At 35.1% G+C, this 16,629-nt stretch overlaps 1 protein-coding gene across 2 annotated transcripts; it reads right to left on the reverse strand.

The window, feature by feature from the left end:
- Positions 1–380: 380 nt before the first annotated feature.
- On the reverse strand, positions 381–16,450 carry LOC142615184 (protein SEMI-ROLLED LEAF 2-like). Of its 2 annotated transcripts, none has more exons than XM_075787882.1 (19): positions 16,051–16,450; positions 14,644–14,718; positions 12,922–13,037; positions 11,354–11,468; positions 11,085–11,213; positions 9,667–9,714; positions 9,039–9,220; positions 8,735–8,931; positions 8,307–8,599; positions 8,013–8,162; positions 7,361–7,897; positions 7,098–7,244; positions 5,968–6,043; positions 5,268–5,392; positions 4,829–5,029; positions 4,609–4,749; positions 4,211–4,339; positions 1,208–1,438; positions 381–1,062 (listed from the first exon to the last, which is right to left on the reverse strand). In XM_075787882.1, exons 1-19 carry the CDS (start codon positions 16,183–16,185, stop codon positions 901–903), a joined length of 3,189 nt encoding a protein of 1,062 aa, XP_075643997.1. In that variant the 5' UTR covers positions 16,186–16,450; the 3' UTR covers positions 381–900. The 2 variants fall into 2 exon arrangements, with proteins under 2 accessions (XP_075643997.1, XP_075643996.1); XM_075787881.1 differs by having other exon boundaries at positions 5,268–5,395.
- Positions 16,451–16,629: the final 179 nt, after the last annotated feature.

The raw sequence follows: 16,629 nt of genomic DNA on the forward strand, positions 1-16,629 counted from the left end.
CCATTTTTTAATAAAAACAAAACAAAATTCTTACTGTCAAGATTAAACCAAAAAATGTATGTAATATGGAATCTCAAAGCAGCCTACAAAGCACAGATCCTAAAGCCTTAAATTCTGCTAAACAAGTAGGATAAATGTACAAGCAAATTAAAATAAATATTGGTATAATTTACAATCCATCGAATATAAATTCACTCGCATAAAAATATCCCGTCTAAGTGTATGATCCAAGAAGGCGTTCATAAACAAAAAAATAAAATTAGATGGTGGCAGATATAAATATGGGCAAACTTGAAAGTTAAGTTTACTTTTTTTTTTTTTTTGTTGATAAGTAAGAAAGATGTATATTTAAAAAACTACTTCATGCAAAGGAGCTTAAGTTTACCTTCCAAACATCATTATAGACAAACTTGCATTGCTTGTCTTCTTTTACAGAAAATTTGAATATTACAAACTCCTCTCCAGCTCTCCTATACCAAAAATAATAACTTCACAAATGCCTCATATGACAATTATGAAATGTGCCTTGACAACAATGAAAGAATACCCATATTCAGCCCAGTACCTATTGCACATTTCAACACCCTACAAAAAAATGGGGGAAGAAGCCAATATAAGGGGGAAAAATCCTCCCTGTTAAAATGAAAGAAAAAAAGAATAAAAATTAATGATGGCATCAGCTATGAATTGGTGAACTGTTTGACTAAAGTTAGAAAACAACACAATCACTGATCCAGCTATAACAACTGAGGCAATGCAAAATTTGGAAAGCAACCAGTGCAAGGAATTCTGAGCATTATGTAGCCCACCGAGGAGTTCAAGCCCCAGTCATTGCATGCATCACCACAAAACTCCGGTCGATACATCATCCCTATAAGAGTTACTATCCATTTGAGGGCATCAACAACCAGCAGCCTTTAAAAAGTTTTCATATGGGCTTGATGATGGGAGCTGAAAGAAGTGGGGATGATGCTGAAACTCAGTTGCACAAAGCATAGGACCATTAGCAATGGATGGGTTGTGTGAAGCGCCCATGTTTGAGTCGAGGAATGGATTTCCACCCTGCAATTCCAGATGGTTTCAGAATCAAATCATTTGGCAGAAATCAGTTAGCAGCTAAGTTGCACTTCTTGCTCAATATGTTTGTGTCTTAAAGAAATTAGAAAGCCAGTATAAGAATCTAATGTATGATAAAGTTAGGAAGTACCAAAGGAAAAACAGGCTGAACTGGGGAATAAGGAGGCAGCTCTTTTCCATGGTAATCATGATAAGAAATGCTAACTAAACTTTCTTGAACCTGTTGGGGATTCATGAAAGTGGACATCTTCTGCTGCTTTCCCACTAGAAGGGCCTCACAATGGCCAGCCATTTCCTTATATGTCATGTCATTGGGGTTTGAGAATGAAAATCTTCCTACCTGATTTGTAGTCTCCAAAACCTACATACACACCACCTTCTTATGAGAAATTTATTGAAACTGTGCAATAGAAGTTGAAAATGAAACAACATAGTGCCCTGGAGGAGGTTGTGCTTTGATGCAATTTTTTTTTTTTCCTTCGCGGGGGGGTGGGGTGGGGGGAAGGATTTCCAGTCTATTACACTAATTTTCTCTGTTCAATATTTTCTTCTTCTTTGTTTTGCCTCTCCACAAGCCCTGTAATTCTAAGAAATCTGAAAGATATTCCGTGTGCTGATAATGCCAAAGTATCAAGTTGGTTCATTCTGCACGCATTCCGATAGCCATAATTAGAGTCATCTTAGTTCGTAATCTTATACCCTCTCTAGATCATTCACAATTTGGATAAAATCCAAAACCACTGCTCAATCAATGAAGAATTGGTCAAATGAATGAGACGACTCACCTTCTTTGTCAATGACAGGTCGAACAACAAAGATTCTAATACATCTTACATATTGATCAGCTGTCAACAGCAAACATAGGTTCCAAATGAAATATGCACAAAAGTGCAGAAGAATCAAGCAACCATAGTACCATCAAGAATTGTGAATTCTTGGATTCCATCTTTTAGCTCCCATGTTGTTCACCTCTTCCACTTCTAGGGTATGGGGTAGGTGATTGATAGGTAGCCTTACCCCCCATAATTATTATTATTATTATTGATAAATAACGAAATATCAGTAATCAAAAAGACCCAAGTACACTGGGAGTGTACGTGGATAGGAGTACATCAAGATCGTAAATTACAATGATACCCCCAAATTTTTTTTTTTTGGAGAGGCTAGTTCTTAGACTTGAACCCGCAACCTTTTGCTTTTGGTGGAATGCACTTGCCATCGCACCAAGGCCTGGCCTTCATCTTGGAAATACTTTTATACAATCTAAAATGCAGGTGGATCTTACAACTCTGCACAATTTCAGGGGAAGTTGAGTAGTATGTTTTCCCTTGTAATTAGTAAACCAGTACCAAAGAAATTACTCATGTCAAGACTCAAGCATAAGTATATCCAGGAATCTTTCCACCAGTCTAAGGGTATCACAGATATTACTAACAGCACTGTCACTACCATTCTCTGGCTTCAAGCTGTTTCTGTGTCAGCTTAAAGCCTAATTCCTATTTCCATTCAAATCTAAACTATACTTTCCTCTTTGAGATGAAGATACCTCTTCTTCATTACTCAACTTTGGGGCCCCTGTGATGGCACAGCCATTGCATGGTACAAGAAAGAACATCCTCTTTGAAAGCCTAAGGCTAAGGCAAAGCCCAAGAATAAGTGTCCATGGTAGTTAATTAGGTTTTATATTATATTTGGTTATTCTAGAGTCAAGGATATTTTAGTAATAAAATTGAGTGTTTTGAACAATAGGCATGTTGGCCTTTGTTGGTTCTTTCTCCTCTCTTCTCTTTCTAAAGTTGCTGTTCACGGGTACTGTCATGCAACCCCTGAACAGCCCTAATTTCTCTCTAATTCTCTTTATTTCCTAACCCTAAACCCACCGCAAACATGGAAAAATTTTCTAAGTTGTCCTACACCCTGTGGACATTTTCACTTACTAGAGATTCTAATTTCAAACACCTTTGCAATAAAGCATTGAAGTTTTTATTTTTTTCCTAGATCATGTCCAGTCATAATGATGTCAAACATACACAATAAAATTAGTGGTAATATTCTCTAGAATTCACATGACTGGAGTATGTATTACAAGCCTAAGTATGTAAACATTAAAGCTGCAGAAAATTTTGAACCAAGATTCTTCTTAATACTATGAGTTTGCAGACCTAATCTTTCACTAATAAAGGGGAAAAAAACCAAAGAAAAGAAAAGGCAAAGTGCCCTCTCAGGAGAATTGATTTTATGGCAGATTTTTTAATCACTGGCAGGAAAATAGACCGCCCTGGCACAAAAGTTAGATAGACAAAAGAAAGAAGAAAAGCAAGAAACTATAACAGTTCCTATAACCAGAGCTAACTCAAAGACATTTCGACTTCCAGACATACATGCCATGGCAAAATCCAGACTCAGAACCTATAAGGAGTGACTTTACAGATAAGTACTTACTGCAGTTATTGAAATTCTGGAAAATAAGTTGAGTGGGAAGGAAAAAAAGGGAGCCAATGCTATATTGTTGATCACACTGTGAGAAAATCTTAAATTCTTAATCTCAGCCCATCTTCTCTCTGACCTCACAGCCTCTTGAGAGCTTTTTGCATGATTTGGGAAACTGGGGAAAATTTTTAGGGCCTTTTGAAATTGTATTTGGGGCCACATTTTGATTTAAATATATCACAAAAGCCCAATGCCCAAATGTTTTTTTAAATTTAGCCTGAGAGCTCAAACAATTTTCAAGCCGGTCTGCGACAGTCATAGCCCAAATGATAATAAATGCAAGATTAGCGTGGCATCATAAAATTGTATGATCCTACTGATCCTAACCAATCCTGAAATGATCATTCCAGGATTCTATTTCCAAACGATTCAGGGAGCACTGGAGTGATCAGAGTCATTTGCTAAAGTGGGATCATAGGATCATATAATTCTACAATCCAGATCATGATTTTGATAACATCGGGATCTGGATCATATAATATCAAATGAAGAGCGAGATCTAAAAAAGAAAAAACTTCATCTGTACACTCATGAGCAAAAAACAAAATCATATGTGCACATACATACATATATACAAATATATATATATGTGTGTGTGTGTGTGTGTGTGTGAGTGTGTCTCTCAAAAATAGAGATAACTTACTGAATTTAAAAGTTCATCAACACTCAGTAGGGTTGTACTTTCCATGCCCTGCTGTGTGCCAGAATCAGCTGGTCTTTCAAATGCATTGGTTAAAATGTCATCATCAGTTGTAAATAACGGATGGTCAACCTGAACAAGGACACCAAGAGTACATCATGAGACATGAAGAGTGAAGTCAGAACAACCATATTAAGGTTAGGGTTGTTTCTGTTATTTACACATACATCAAAAGGGTTGGTGGAGTACAAGTATACCCTGGTTAATGAAATATATATATGATCGAATAAATTAGTATACGATAATTCTTATGGACAAATTACTACATATCAATACATATCTTTGAGGTTTTTTTTTTTTTCCCAGGGGGTGGTGAGGACAAAAAAAGCTGTACAAGTTACCACATCAAGAGGCTCGTTATCTTGTAATTCAAGTTGGTAGAACTGTCCCAGTGTCTCCTTGGATAACTGACCTCCCAACGGGCATATGTCATCAGGCAAAAAATCACTAAGCAACTGCTCTCTGATAAGAGATGACTCATGCTGTGCAAAGATCTAAAAAGTCAGTACGGTAATCCCATTAAATGCATTATATATCATGAGAATGTGAGATCAGGGTTACATTGGAAGATTTTCCCAGGGTCTGTACAATTGTGGTAGCAAATGATTCTTTACATTGGCTCTTGCTTATTTTTATTGCTGAAAGTGACTTTAGAGCATCTTCGTCATCTTCTTTTGATCCATAAACTTTCATCAGATGGTCTAGTCCAGCATTGACAGCCTCCAACTTGCAATCATCAACTAACCGTAGAAATGGATCAACCTAATACAAAGTCACCCATGTATAAAGGTATGTAGGAAGTACGCTTTACTTTGAACACTTTCAACTTTCCTATATGACACACATTTGCCTATATTTGAAAAAATCAAATGCATATGCAGATAAAATAGAGAACAGAGTGAATTTAACACATGAAAAGCATAAAATGGAAATCCAAGAATGACACATGCTACAAAATAAACCAATACAAACAAATCCTAATATATAATTTTGCCCCTACCGTTTCATCTGTAAGTGCAGCTTTCACAAGGGAAACAAGTGGGAGAACATCATATACTTTTGATGAGAAGATAATCATGTATGTTGCCAAAGTAAAGAGAGATCGGCGGCGTGATGGGTGCAGTGCTGCTGCAAAATACATCTCTTCAGTTGCAGAGATGGAATCCAAAATTGCTATAAAAAACCAAATGGACATTATGTCCATTGCAATTCTAGGGTACTCATGCAAAATATACCTAATAATAATAATTAAAATAAAGGTATTCAATTGCTAATCTTAATTCATAATACATCTTTTCTCCTCCCCCCCCCCCCCTTCCAAAAAAAAAGGAAAAGAAAACCAAATTCTTGAATAAGAAAAGTGAATTATCTAAATTATCAACATAAAACCATTCCAATCTCATTTCATTAGTTCCTTAATATATTTTTTTTAATCTGAAAGCATGCTACTATAATTTTATTCTGCTTCTGACCCATAATTGTGAAGAAATTTGTTTTCCCCCAGATAAGTAAACTCCTCTCATGGTATTTGGAATTTTAAAGTACGAGTGGGAAAAGTAGAAATCACGCAATTTAATTATTAGTATCATGCATTCCCATGGTATGAGCATTTTGTTATATGGCCAAAAAACCTTGCAGGAGTTCAAGAATTGCACATACAGAACAATAAATTGTAAATAATGTCGGACTAGAGAGCCTACCTCCTTCTCCAAGAGAAATACTCCTTAAAGAAAATGCCAGTTGAAAACTTCTAATTAGAACCTCATTGGATGAGTTCTACATGACAGAGTGAATTATAAGAAATACACCAAATGAAAACCAGGGAGCACCATGGAAATAAATAACCAAATATGAATCCCATGGTAATTTGTAAAGACTAAGAATCTTGAAAAGGATATAACTACAGAGTTAAATATATTAACCGCCGCTAATACAAAACCAGGGAAAGAAAGTAATTTTATGGCTATATTAGAATCCTATAGAAAAAAGAGAAAAATAAATAATGAAACTTGCTACCATACCATTCTTGTGCCTTCTACAGTCTAACAAAGAAACCCAATCTGTAATTATTTTCTACAGAAGGAATCCACACTATCTTTATGGAGTCAAATAGGAGGTTGGTTGAGAAACTAAAGCTTAAAGATAAATATATTATTTCCAAAATCATATTTCATAAACAATTGAGCTATTTTTAAATTGATTGTCACAATTATGATTCCAAGAACTCCAAACAAAGAACTCAAAAAATCATGATTCCAAGAACTATTTGTTATATTGATTGTCACAAGCATGCCTCAAAGCAAGACCAATCATCATGGATTTGATTTCACTTGTGTAAAGTCAGGGAATGTCACATAATGTATGTTTATATATTTGGAGTTTTTGGAGGTTCTGACAAAGTTGCAATTCTTGCAAGGGAAATATCCTAGTATATTTTTTATTTTTATTTTTTGGGGGTGGGGGGGCTCCTGTGAGTTTTTGTCCTTAAGAGGACCCCGTATGAGAGATTTAAATAAATGATCTCCATAAGGCATGGCCAATGACGAGTGTGGCATCCCTTGCAAGTTTTCACATCCTAGTGTTTAACATTAGGTAAAATGGTCACAAAGTATTGATCAGTTAATCCAAGTTGAAGCAATTAAATTCATACCATAAGAAAACACCAGCCATTGAGAAAGTAAAAAATGCAGCTCATATACAACTATCAGTGGAATGAACCAAAGGATTCATCATCAAAACAAAGAATAAAAACATGGAAATCAATCACCATTTACCAAAGAAGAATATCACATTCATGATAATGTCAACCAGCAAAGAACAACACCGATACCTTGGTCCGTGCAAATAGTAACACAAGGCTGTAGGTATGAGCTATTGCTTCATAGTTTTCAGGTGTATTTAAAGGAGAGATGGACTGCGCCCAAATTGATGAAAGTAGTAGAGTTATCTGAACACTGCTCAACTTAAGGGATAATATCTGCCATGGTTTAATCAGAAAACAATGATCATACAAGATGATGATGGTGCATAAATCTGAAATCTAAAGTACTAATCTATATAAAGAATGTGAAAATGAGGAATGTTAGCACATACCAGTTCTTTATTTGAATTACAAACAGATATGTCTTCAACAGCTATAGATGATGAAAGCCTTTTAATACTATAAACTCGGCTGTGAGTTGGCTTCAACTTGTTTACCCTGAAATAATTATCTTCTGTTGCATCCCCATTATCTACAGTTTCACCTGGGGTTATGGTAGATGGATGCCTTTTTGAACCATGACCTTGGCTGTAAGTTGACTTCAATGTGCTCAGAATCGAATTATTATTCATCTTTTCATCCTCAACTTCTAAAGTCATAACTGGACAGCTATTTTGTTGTAATGAACACTGCTCCCTTTTCAATTTCTCAAAGAGTGCGGCTGAAGAAGAAAACGCAGTTACATTTCTTGAGAGTGTCCTTTGAATATCAGTTGCCTTGGTGGAGTAGGAAGTAGCAGCACAAGAACGGGGGCAAAAAGAAGATGGGACAAGAACAACAGAAAATATACGGTGTGCGCCCACCCTTATTTCATGGTCCCCAGAGACCATAGCTAGGAGTAGTTGATGAAATAATGCAGCAGGAAAAGACTAGAGAATTCAGATAAAAATAAAATCAAAAAATTATATAAGAAACAACTGCAAAAAATCAATCAATCATATTATAAAGATCAGACAATGACTCAAAAATTTGAAGTGTGCTTGCCTTGTTTTGATATGACAAATTTGGTATGGATGCCACAATTTGAGCAGCCCTATAAACAGTGGAAATCAGGGTCTGGGCCATAACTGTAATATTTGACATATTCTCTAACATCACAGCCATAACGTCAAGAACCGGACCTGCATCTCCAACCTGCACATCATTCAGATATTTTACCTGAGGAGACTGATAATTTCGCATTAGTATCTAAAATTCCAAAATAACTAATTATAGAACACATCAATTATAGATATATTCAAGCAAAACCCTCCAAATCATCGAGGAGAATAGAATCACCAAGTGTGACAACTGCACTAGGCATTCGTCAACTGCAGCTCGATATTTTTGGTTCCATTGAATTAATTCAGCCCCCAGATTTGAATCATCAAGTGAGCAGTGTATACTTTTCCGCAGGTGTCTCATCATATCACTCAGGGCTACAATTATGGCCACAGAATGCTGAACCTTTGTTTGTTGAGCAAGGGAGGTAGCGACATCAACAATGTCTAGCTGAATACTAGGATTTTCAAGAACATTCTTGTGATCAAGATGCTTGATCAAGATGGACAACAGAAAGTGTATGTTCTGCCCTGCAAATTGAAGAGAGAAACATTTACACTAGAAATCCAAGATGACAATTCATAAAGGAAAAAACTGTGTTAGAAAGCAAAATAGCTTGAGTTCACTGAGAACAATTTTAAGAAACTGAATAAAATTTTAAATACCAGATTTCTCTATCATTGACTGCATGTCCAGCAAGACAGAAAGAGCGAAACCATGTTCTAGAGACCAGAGATTGCCATTATCAAAATAGCGGAACAAAGATTCCAAGACGCGCCGTACAGTTGTAGCTTCCTTGGCTAACTTGGCCATGTTGCGCAAGCATACCCTTGACCAAAATCTGGGATTCTTGGCATCATCTCTACAATGAAAATTATTTTTCCAAAAAGAAGTAGATGTTAGTTATAATAAGATTAATAATGCAAGGATATTTAACTAGATTATCTTATATAGGTCAAGAGGAATTACACAGGCACGTTAACTTCGCCTTTCTCACTCACTATCATCCTCCAAGAAGAAATCCTTGTCAAGGCATCTGAGGAAGGAGCAGCTTCTTCGACAAGCCCATTCTGGGCATCTTGTTTGCCATAGGTAAGAGCATCCGAATTTTTCTTCAGACTTCCGTAATTTTCCAAGACAGCCGAAACAACCTAATTTATGAAGAAACAAAGAAAGCTGTTGGATGCCAACAACAGTTTTGCTACATAAAACCATAAGATAACAAGTATGCCACTGGAATTATTAGGAAGACTGGTGCTAATAAAGGAAAAAGTAACAACAGAAATTCTAAAAAGAAGAAGAAAAATAATTAAAAGGTAACACACACACACACGCACACTTATCTTGAAGGGGAGATAAATGAAAAAAAAAAAAGTCTCAAAAGTATTAAGTTTGATATAGAATAGTTCAACAGCTATCGAATTCAAAAAAATGGATTGTGTTTAGTTCCCAGTCAAAGAACACAGCATTAACATATTAACAAGTTTTGAAAAAAATCTCTAGCAATACCAAAATACTTTTTTTTTTTGGATAAGTCTAGCAACACCAAAATACTCGAGATATAAATTAAGAATTAAATGGTAACAAGTTAACTCACATGATCAAATTGAGCTGAAATATGGGAGAATTCACCCATGAACCAGACCTGCAAATAGAATAATTAACCAAAGGTCTGAATGATATCAAATCTGTCAAGCAGGAGAAGCTGTGGTGAAATGGCAATAGTTTTCAAAGGAAACGCGATCTAACAAAAGGGGAAGGCTTGCAACAAGACAAAGATATTTATATGAAAATGTTTAAAACAATATGATCGAGGCCTCATAAAAGATTAAAAGAAATATAGATTCTTTTAGAGTGTGCATGATGATCCTGGTTTGTTAAGGATAACAACTCTTTATATGTCAACATCTGATCCTCCTTTTTGATGAAGTTTTTTTTCCTCAAAATATTACTTAAGAATCACATGTACCATAGTATCCTTTATTTCTAATTCTCACCAAATGGGTCCATGCACATCCTGCCTGTCTATCGATTTCCTTATTCAATTACTCTGTTTCTGTCTGTCCCATAATAAGTGGCTCAGTTGACAAATGCAAAAATTTGAAGAAGAGCCAAAATGTTTAACTTTTTGCATAAATTTTCAAATCTCTCCTTTAAAGGTAAATCAACATGCAAAGTGAGGTGCATACTTGCTTTTAAAACAAAGTATTATGGGAGAATAATGCTTTGATTTTTGAAGTGGACATTTTATGGGACAAAGAATTGGCAACTATATCACTCATTATGTGACAGGAGTAAAACATGCTTCATCTTTCATGCAGTTGTGCTCTTTTCACTCATATAGTATGAGAAGTACCTGAGTACCTGGTACTTGAGACTTTTAATCCAGTGCTTACGATGTAATTCCAACAAAAGTTATTTTTTTTAATGCCAAATTACAAAAATGAAAGCAGGCAGTTAAAATGAATTAGGCAAAGTGGGATATCCTCATAATGCTGCCAAGTTGTAATATCTATGATGTAAAAGGTAAATGAAGCTAGTGAGTGTATGTCATCATATGACATAATTATAAAGAAAATATTTCTTCATACAGATTATTATTTTTTTAATTTATTTATCAATGGTGAAGCTTCAGGACTTTGAATTATTAATTTATGCAAAATTGAGAGGTACTTTTCATGCTGTATTTCAGAGAGAAACGAAAAAGTACCCATGGAATCTATACATATATATGATAGAAATAAATGGAGAAAATTCATATACTTTAGAAATAGAAAATGAAAACAAAGCAAAATTAAGAGTGTCTCATGTGGACTCTAGTGCAGTGGAAAGTATGACAAATAGCACATCTCCCATAATGCGTGAATGAAATATCATGTATTCAAGACCTATTGGGTGCATGTGAAATCTACCAATTAAAACAATGTTATGCATAATAACCATGTCACTAAATATGTTAATGTGGAAAACAAGTAAGTGCAGAGACATAGTTATACTGGCATGTGGATGAATTACCAGTGATGAAAGGGCCTGAAGCCCAGCTGAACGCAAATGTAGAACCAAACCCTCCTCCCCCATTTCTTGAGCTAAAAGACAAATTTTTGGAATCAAGCCATCTAAGTTGAACATATAAGTACCATCCCTCTGCAAAATTAAGATATCTCATGAGCTTAAGGACTTCCAGAGAATCTGCAAGCTTAAAAATATAAGCAATTACAGTCAAGTATTTCCTGAAATAAACAAGCGACAACCTGAAAACAAAAGAATCTAACAACACCACCGACCTGGTTATTCACAAAGTCAAAAAGAGCTTGGCATCCTAAAATGCGTATTTCATCATGCCGTGTTTGATCTAGCAGAATGTGGATAATGCTAAGCAAGCTACTTGCAAATAATGGCCTGCCATAAATTGTCACAGATCATAACTTGTGTATGTAACTAAAGCATATGTAATGTCTATGTGCATAAAGTGAGTTTAAAAATAAATGTCCAATTCAATAGTTAGGCATGCAGTATCCCTTTGCTGATACTGTTCCAAGAAACTTCTCCTGCCCAATGAAGAGAAATTTTCTTATTACATAGAAGATCGTACCCAATGCACAAAGTTTATGAAGTAGCATCTCAAACTTAATGTCCAACTAAAAATTCCACATGATTAATGGACAATACCTAGTCTCTTTTTCTGGGAAAATATTTCAATGGTATTTAGAAAGAGACTATGTGCTGAAACAGATGCAGAAGACATCAGTCTAAGGTGCTTGACATTGAACCTCAAAATCAATATACAGGTATCGTGGCCTATATCATGGGTCAGACAAGAACACATGTTGATTAGAATGGGAATAATGCTAGCTATCCATATTCCTTTTTGTGTGAGTTTGTGTATGAGAAAGCCTACAAAAAAACTACTCTATGTACCTAAAATCACCATGTCTTAAGACGGCTGAGGGATACATCACATGAGGAAAAAATAGGGCAATAAATCAAACTTGTCATCAGCATATACAAAACTAATTAGCTAACTTAGCTAGGTCAAATTCTAACATATCTATTCAACTAACATGTTACAAATCCTACTTCAAAGCATTCACATATGCAAATTGAAAAGAAATCTTTGAAAAACCTAGTGCATGGGGTCTTACAGAGAGATCAAAATATCAGCTAGAAGCTTCATACCACCTTTGATTGGTACCAGGCGTGTCTCACAGATGGTAGCACTCTCATAGAATTCAGAGAATCACTTCTATTTTGTACATAATCTTTTGTAATTCTTTCAGGTTATGGGGTGCTCATCATCATGAGCTTGCATAACATTTTTTTTTAATAAATCTTATTGCTTATAAACAAATTTAATTAAAATCATTTGATTATAATGCAAAAGACAATGAAGAGTACCTAATCAGCTTGTAATTGGCTAGCATGACCCTCAAACAACAAATTGATGTCCATTAAAAGTTTATAACAGCAACTAATGGAACAGGTCAGCCTGACACATATCTAATTAGTGGAGTAATCAAAGTTCACAACAAAAGTTCTAGGACAGTACAAGTAACCAGCTCATATTTGATGAGAGGTAATTTTTTCCCCTACTAAGAAAGTATATAATATTTCAATCTGCTAGCAATTAGTAAGTGAGAAATATCACACCAAACAGTCTGCTGTTGCTTAGATCTGATTACCACCTTAAATTCTGGTTTTAATATATCAATTTAAGATATAATAGATGGAACAATGTATTTGTATGCCATTAACAGCTCAGCAGCCCGTTAGATCTAGTTTCTCTTAGGAATGTGAAAAAGGAAAGTTCCTTGACTCAAAACTAATACAAAAAGAAAAGGGGAAAAAAACTCACATTTGATCCTTACAAGTGATCAACAACTTCCTGTAGATGCACAAGACAACTTTTACCGAATGAAAGTGCTCGTTTCTCAAATCCCTGTAGCACCTTTGCTCAAGAGAACTTGTGATCTGGGAAGAGTATAAATATGGAATTTCTATCAAACTTTCAAAAATAAAAAAGGACAAAATATTAGAATTTGAGAAACAAAAAATGAATTTTCAGAACCAAGAAGTAAGTAACCATCTAAGCAAGGCTTGTCAAAAAAAATCAGAGCTATGAAAGCAACTCTACAAACTTCAAAGCTTTTCTACTTATCATTGATTTCATTATTAAAGTCATATGACAATATGCATGCCCTAGAAGAATTGTTATAAAGAAGTAATTATGAAATTTCAGCTGCGAGCATGAATGCATGATCCCTATAGCATGATAGAAGCATTTTTTTTACAACAATTACCGCACCTTCAACTACAATTGTGAAACAAAGGAGGACATCAATAGGGAGACAAATAAGTGGTAAGAGGAAAGACAATAACAATAGGGGAAGGGATAAAAGCAATCAAATAACAAATATAGCTAAAATTTTATTCCAAAATGTTTAAATAAATTCCAACTGATTTCTGGACCTGATTGCAGCATATAAATCATTTTATAGAAAAATATCAATCCTTCATCACAGGCATATCCTGATTTTCAGGCTTCTAGTAATTGCATGATGCCTTCAGGGTTGAAGTTATTCTCTAGAGCTACACAGATATGGAATTTCAACCAATAGGCAAGTGGCACAATGCGTCTACTTAAATTTTCAAAAGATGATGGAGCTGAATGATCCAAGATATTGAAAACTCATGCTTTTTTATATCTCTTAACTATAAAGACTTACAGCCACTTCATCTTTGTTCCTACTTATACTAAACTTACATTCCATTTACTCTGTTTTAGTCCTACTTAATCAAAAGTTATCTTGCAAATTTCTAACTTGACATTAACTCAACAAAACTAAAACCAAAAAAACAAACCTCCTAATATATTGCCCCACAAGCTAAGTTTCCAATGGTCAATAAAACTATATGCTTCTTTTAAATTTCTTTTTCTGTTTTTGATAGGTATGCTTCTTTAAATTTCTTTCAAGTCTCTTGGGCTCCTTCAAAATGCCTAATTTATTCAATCAAAACAATACAGTGCATGTAGGAGTGAAACAAGTAATCCTCAACAAAACAAGCTTCCTCGCTATAGGCATCAAACAAGTCCATTCCATTTGGTTATCATCAGTAACCTCTCCAATAAAAAAAATAATAAATAAATAAATTGGATAGCCACTATCACACACTCTACCTTGATGCCTGCCACTAAACCCTTTCAACCCCTGGAGATTAGAAGTGATGTAACTATACATTAACCAAAGTGCATGCAATAAGTAAGATCTTTACACAATCAAGGTGTCCTTCCCTAGAGACTCAGATATACTCTTTCTATTTGGATAACCTTTTATCAGTCTTCCAAATAGATAGCTTTCCATCAAGACTTCCATATTAACACCTTCTACATATTAATTTATTTATAGCACATAAACATAATCCATTTAATTCCAATTATATGAAACTGTTGCATAAACAGGAATAAATAAATAACGAACCAAACATGCAAGGTCCTAGGCAAATATGATCCTCATGCAAAACAATGTATTCACACCCATTCTTCCACAATGTCTGTCACAAAACAGAGACCTCGTACCTTTGGGATACGGAGAGGATTTTTTGAGGCATATTCACATAGTTTACTGATCTTCCGATCATTTGGTTCCTCAACCTGCCAAAACATGTTAGAAAAGTTCCAACATTATAAGAAGGGTAAGAGGATCAAACTTAAAAAAGAATTATTATCCATAATGCTCTCAATAACATAAATTAACAAATGCCAAACCAATTATCCCAATTTTAAAACCAAGTTTCACAAAAAAAAATCAACAATTTAAAATGTCAAGCCAAGTCAAAGCACACCACTTCACATGACCACAACAATATCAGCATGCAGCAGTTTTACAAAGCTCCCAATCCATAGCACGCAGTCTCACACATAAACAAACAAATGACAAGTTCAGATAATAACTTACTCTATTTATACTAATCGAAGGCTCCACTAATCAACCCACAAAGAACTCACCCACCCTAAGTTATATTTTCCTTAGAACCCAAGTAAAAACAAACACATATATCAAAGTCATAAATTCCCTCTTCCTTTCCCCTCATTTCCATGACAACCAAACCATCAAACCACATTCAACATAAGATTCCACCTTCACCATGCTAATGAGTTCAAGCTCACATTATAAGTCCTCCACCTCCACCTCCACCTCCACCTCCACCCATTCTGAAGGGTGAAATCATGACTTCAAAACCCATATGCATAACTTATCAATAATAAAATTGCACTTTCTCCCATTGGAAAGACCACAATTCGACTCTAAAAACAGGCCCACGGGGTGCAACGTTGAATGCCATGAAAGACTAGAGTGCGTCCTCCTCATCACCAACTGGTCCAACTGGTTTTGAGGTGGAGCAGCTCACACTTCCCTTAACTACAGTACACATGCAATATCCCCTAAACTTCAAAACTAAGCAATACCCTCCCAATAACATTGAAAATAAGCAAATTTCCGTCAAATTTAACTACAATGTCAAAAAATTTTGAAAGACATATCAAATGGAAGTTTGAATTTTTCATTAAATTTACTAAAATCCTAGCTTGACAAAGTGATCATATTACCAATATAGTACATTACTTAACTCTCTAGTTCAATAGACATTTTGCTTATTTTATATACTGTTTGTGGATTCCACGCTACTTTTTGTCTTATATATAAATATATATATATATATATATATATATATATATATATATGCAAATAAGCTACGAAAATAAGCAATTCTCGAACCAACACTAAACCATAGTTAAGCGCAACTTGCCCCAAAAATGATTCAACGTCCATCATTATTTTCCTTTTTTAAATTAAAACCGCAACATTACGATCTAAACTCTTAAACACCAAATCATTTTCCCGCATTTTCTCGGCAGCCAAACAGACATTACACAAAATTGAATTTTTTTTTTTTTTTTCAAAAATTCACAGAAAAAATCAACCTGAGACCGCGGAAATATATCGGCGAGCAACTTCTTGTACCGCTTCACTGGATGCCTTGACCTCGCTCGCAATGCAGGGCAAAAGAAACACAAGCTCTCGCACACCGGAAATATCTTCCTCGATATCACTCCCATTCTTTTTCAACTCGTTTTCCAATCCTCCAAAAATCAAATCATATAGATGTGTCTGTGGATTTTAGGAGATGAAGAATCGGAATCGGAATTGGCTCAGGATTCGAGCGAAGAATCTGAAGGCGCGAATCGCTAAAAGAGAAATGAGAGAGAGAGAGAGAGAGAGAGAGTTAGAGAGAGAAAGAGAGAGAGCGATAGCACCGGATCTTCGAGTCTCTTCGCCGGAACAGAAATGAGAGAGAAAACGAAAGCTGTTTGCGCTTTGTATTCTCTCTCTCTATCTCTCTGTTTCTGTTGAGAGCTAGTTAAGTATTTATAGTCTTCGCTTGCAATCGACACGAATTGTTTTTTTTTTTTTTTTTGTTTTGGAAAAGAAAATTGTTTTATCGTTTAGATCTTTTACATTTTTTTTAAAAAAAATTTCGTCTTAGCTATTACTATGTGATT

Source organism: Castanea sativa, chromosome 11, assembly GCF_040712315.1.
Source record: "Castanea sativa cultivar Marrone di Chiusa Pesio chromosome 11, ASM4071231v1".
NCBI lineage: Eukaryota > Viridiplantae > Streptophyta > Magnoliopsida > Fagales > Fagaceae > Castanea > Castanea sativa.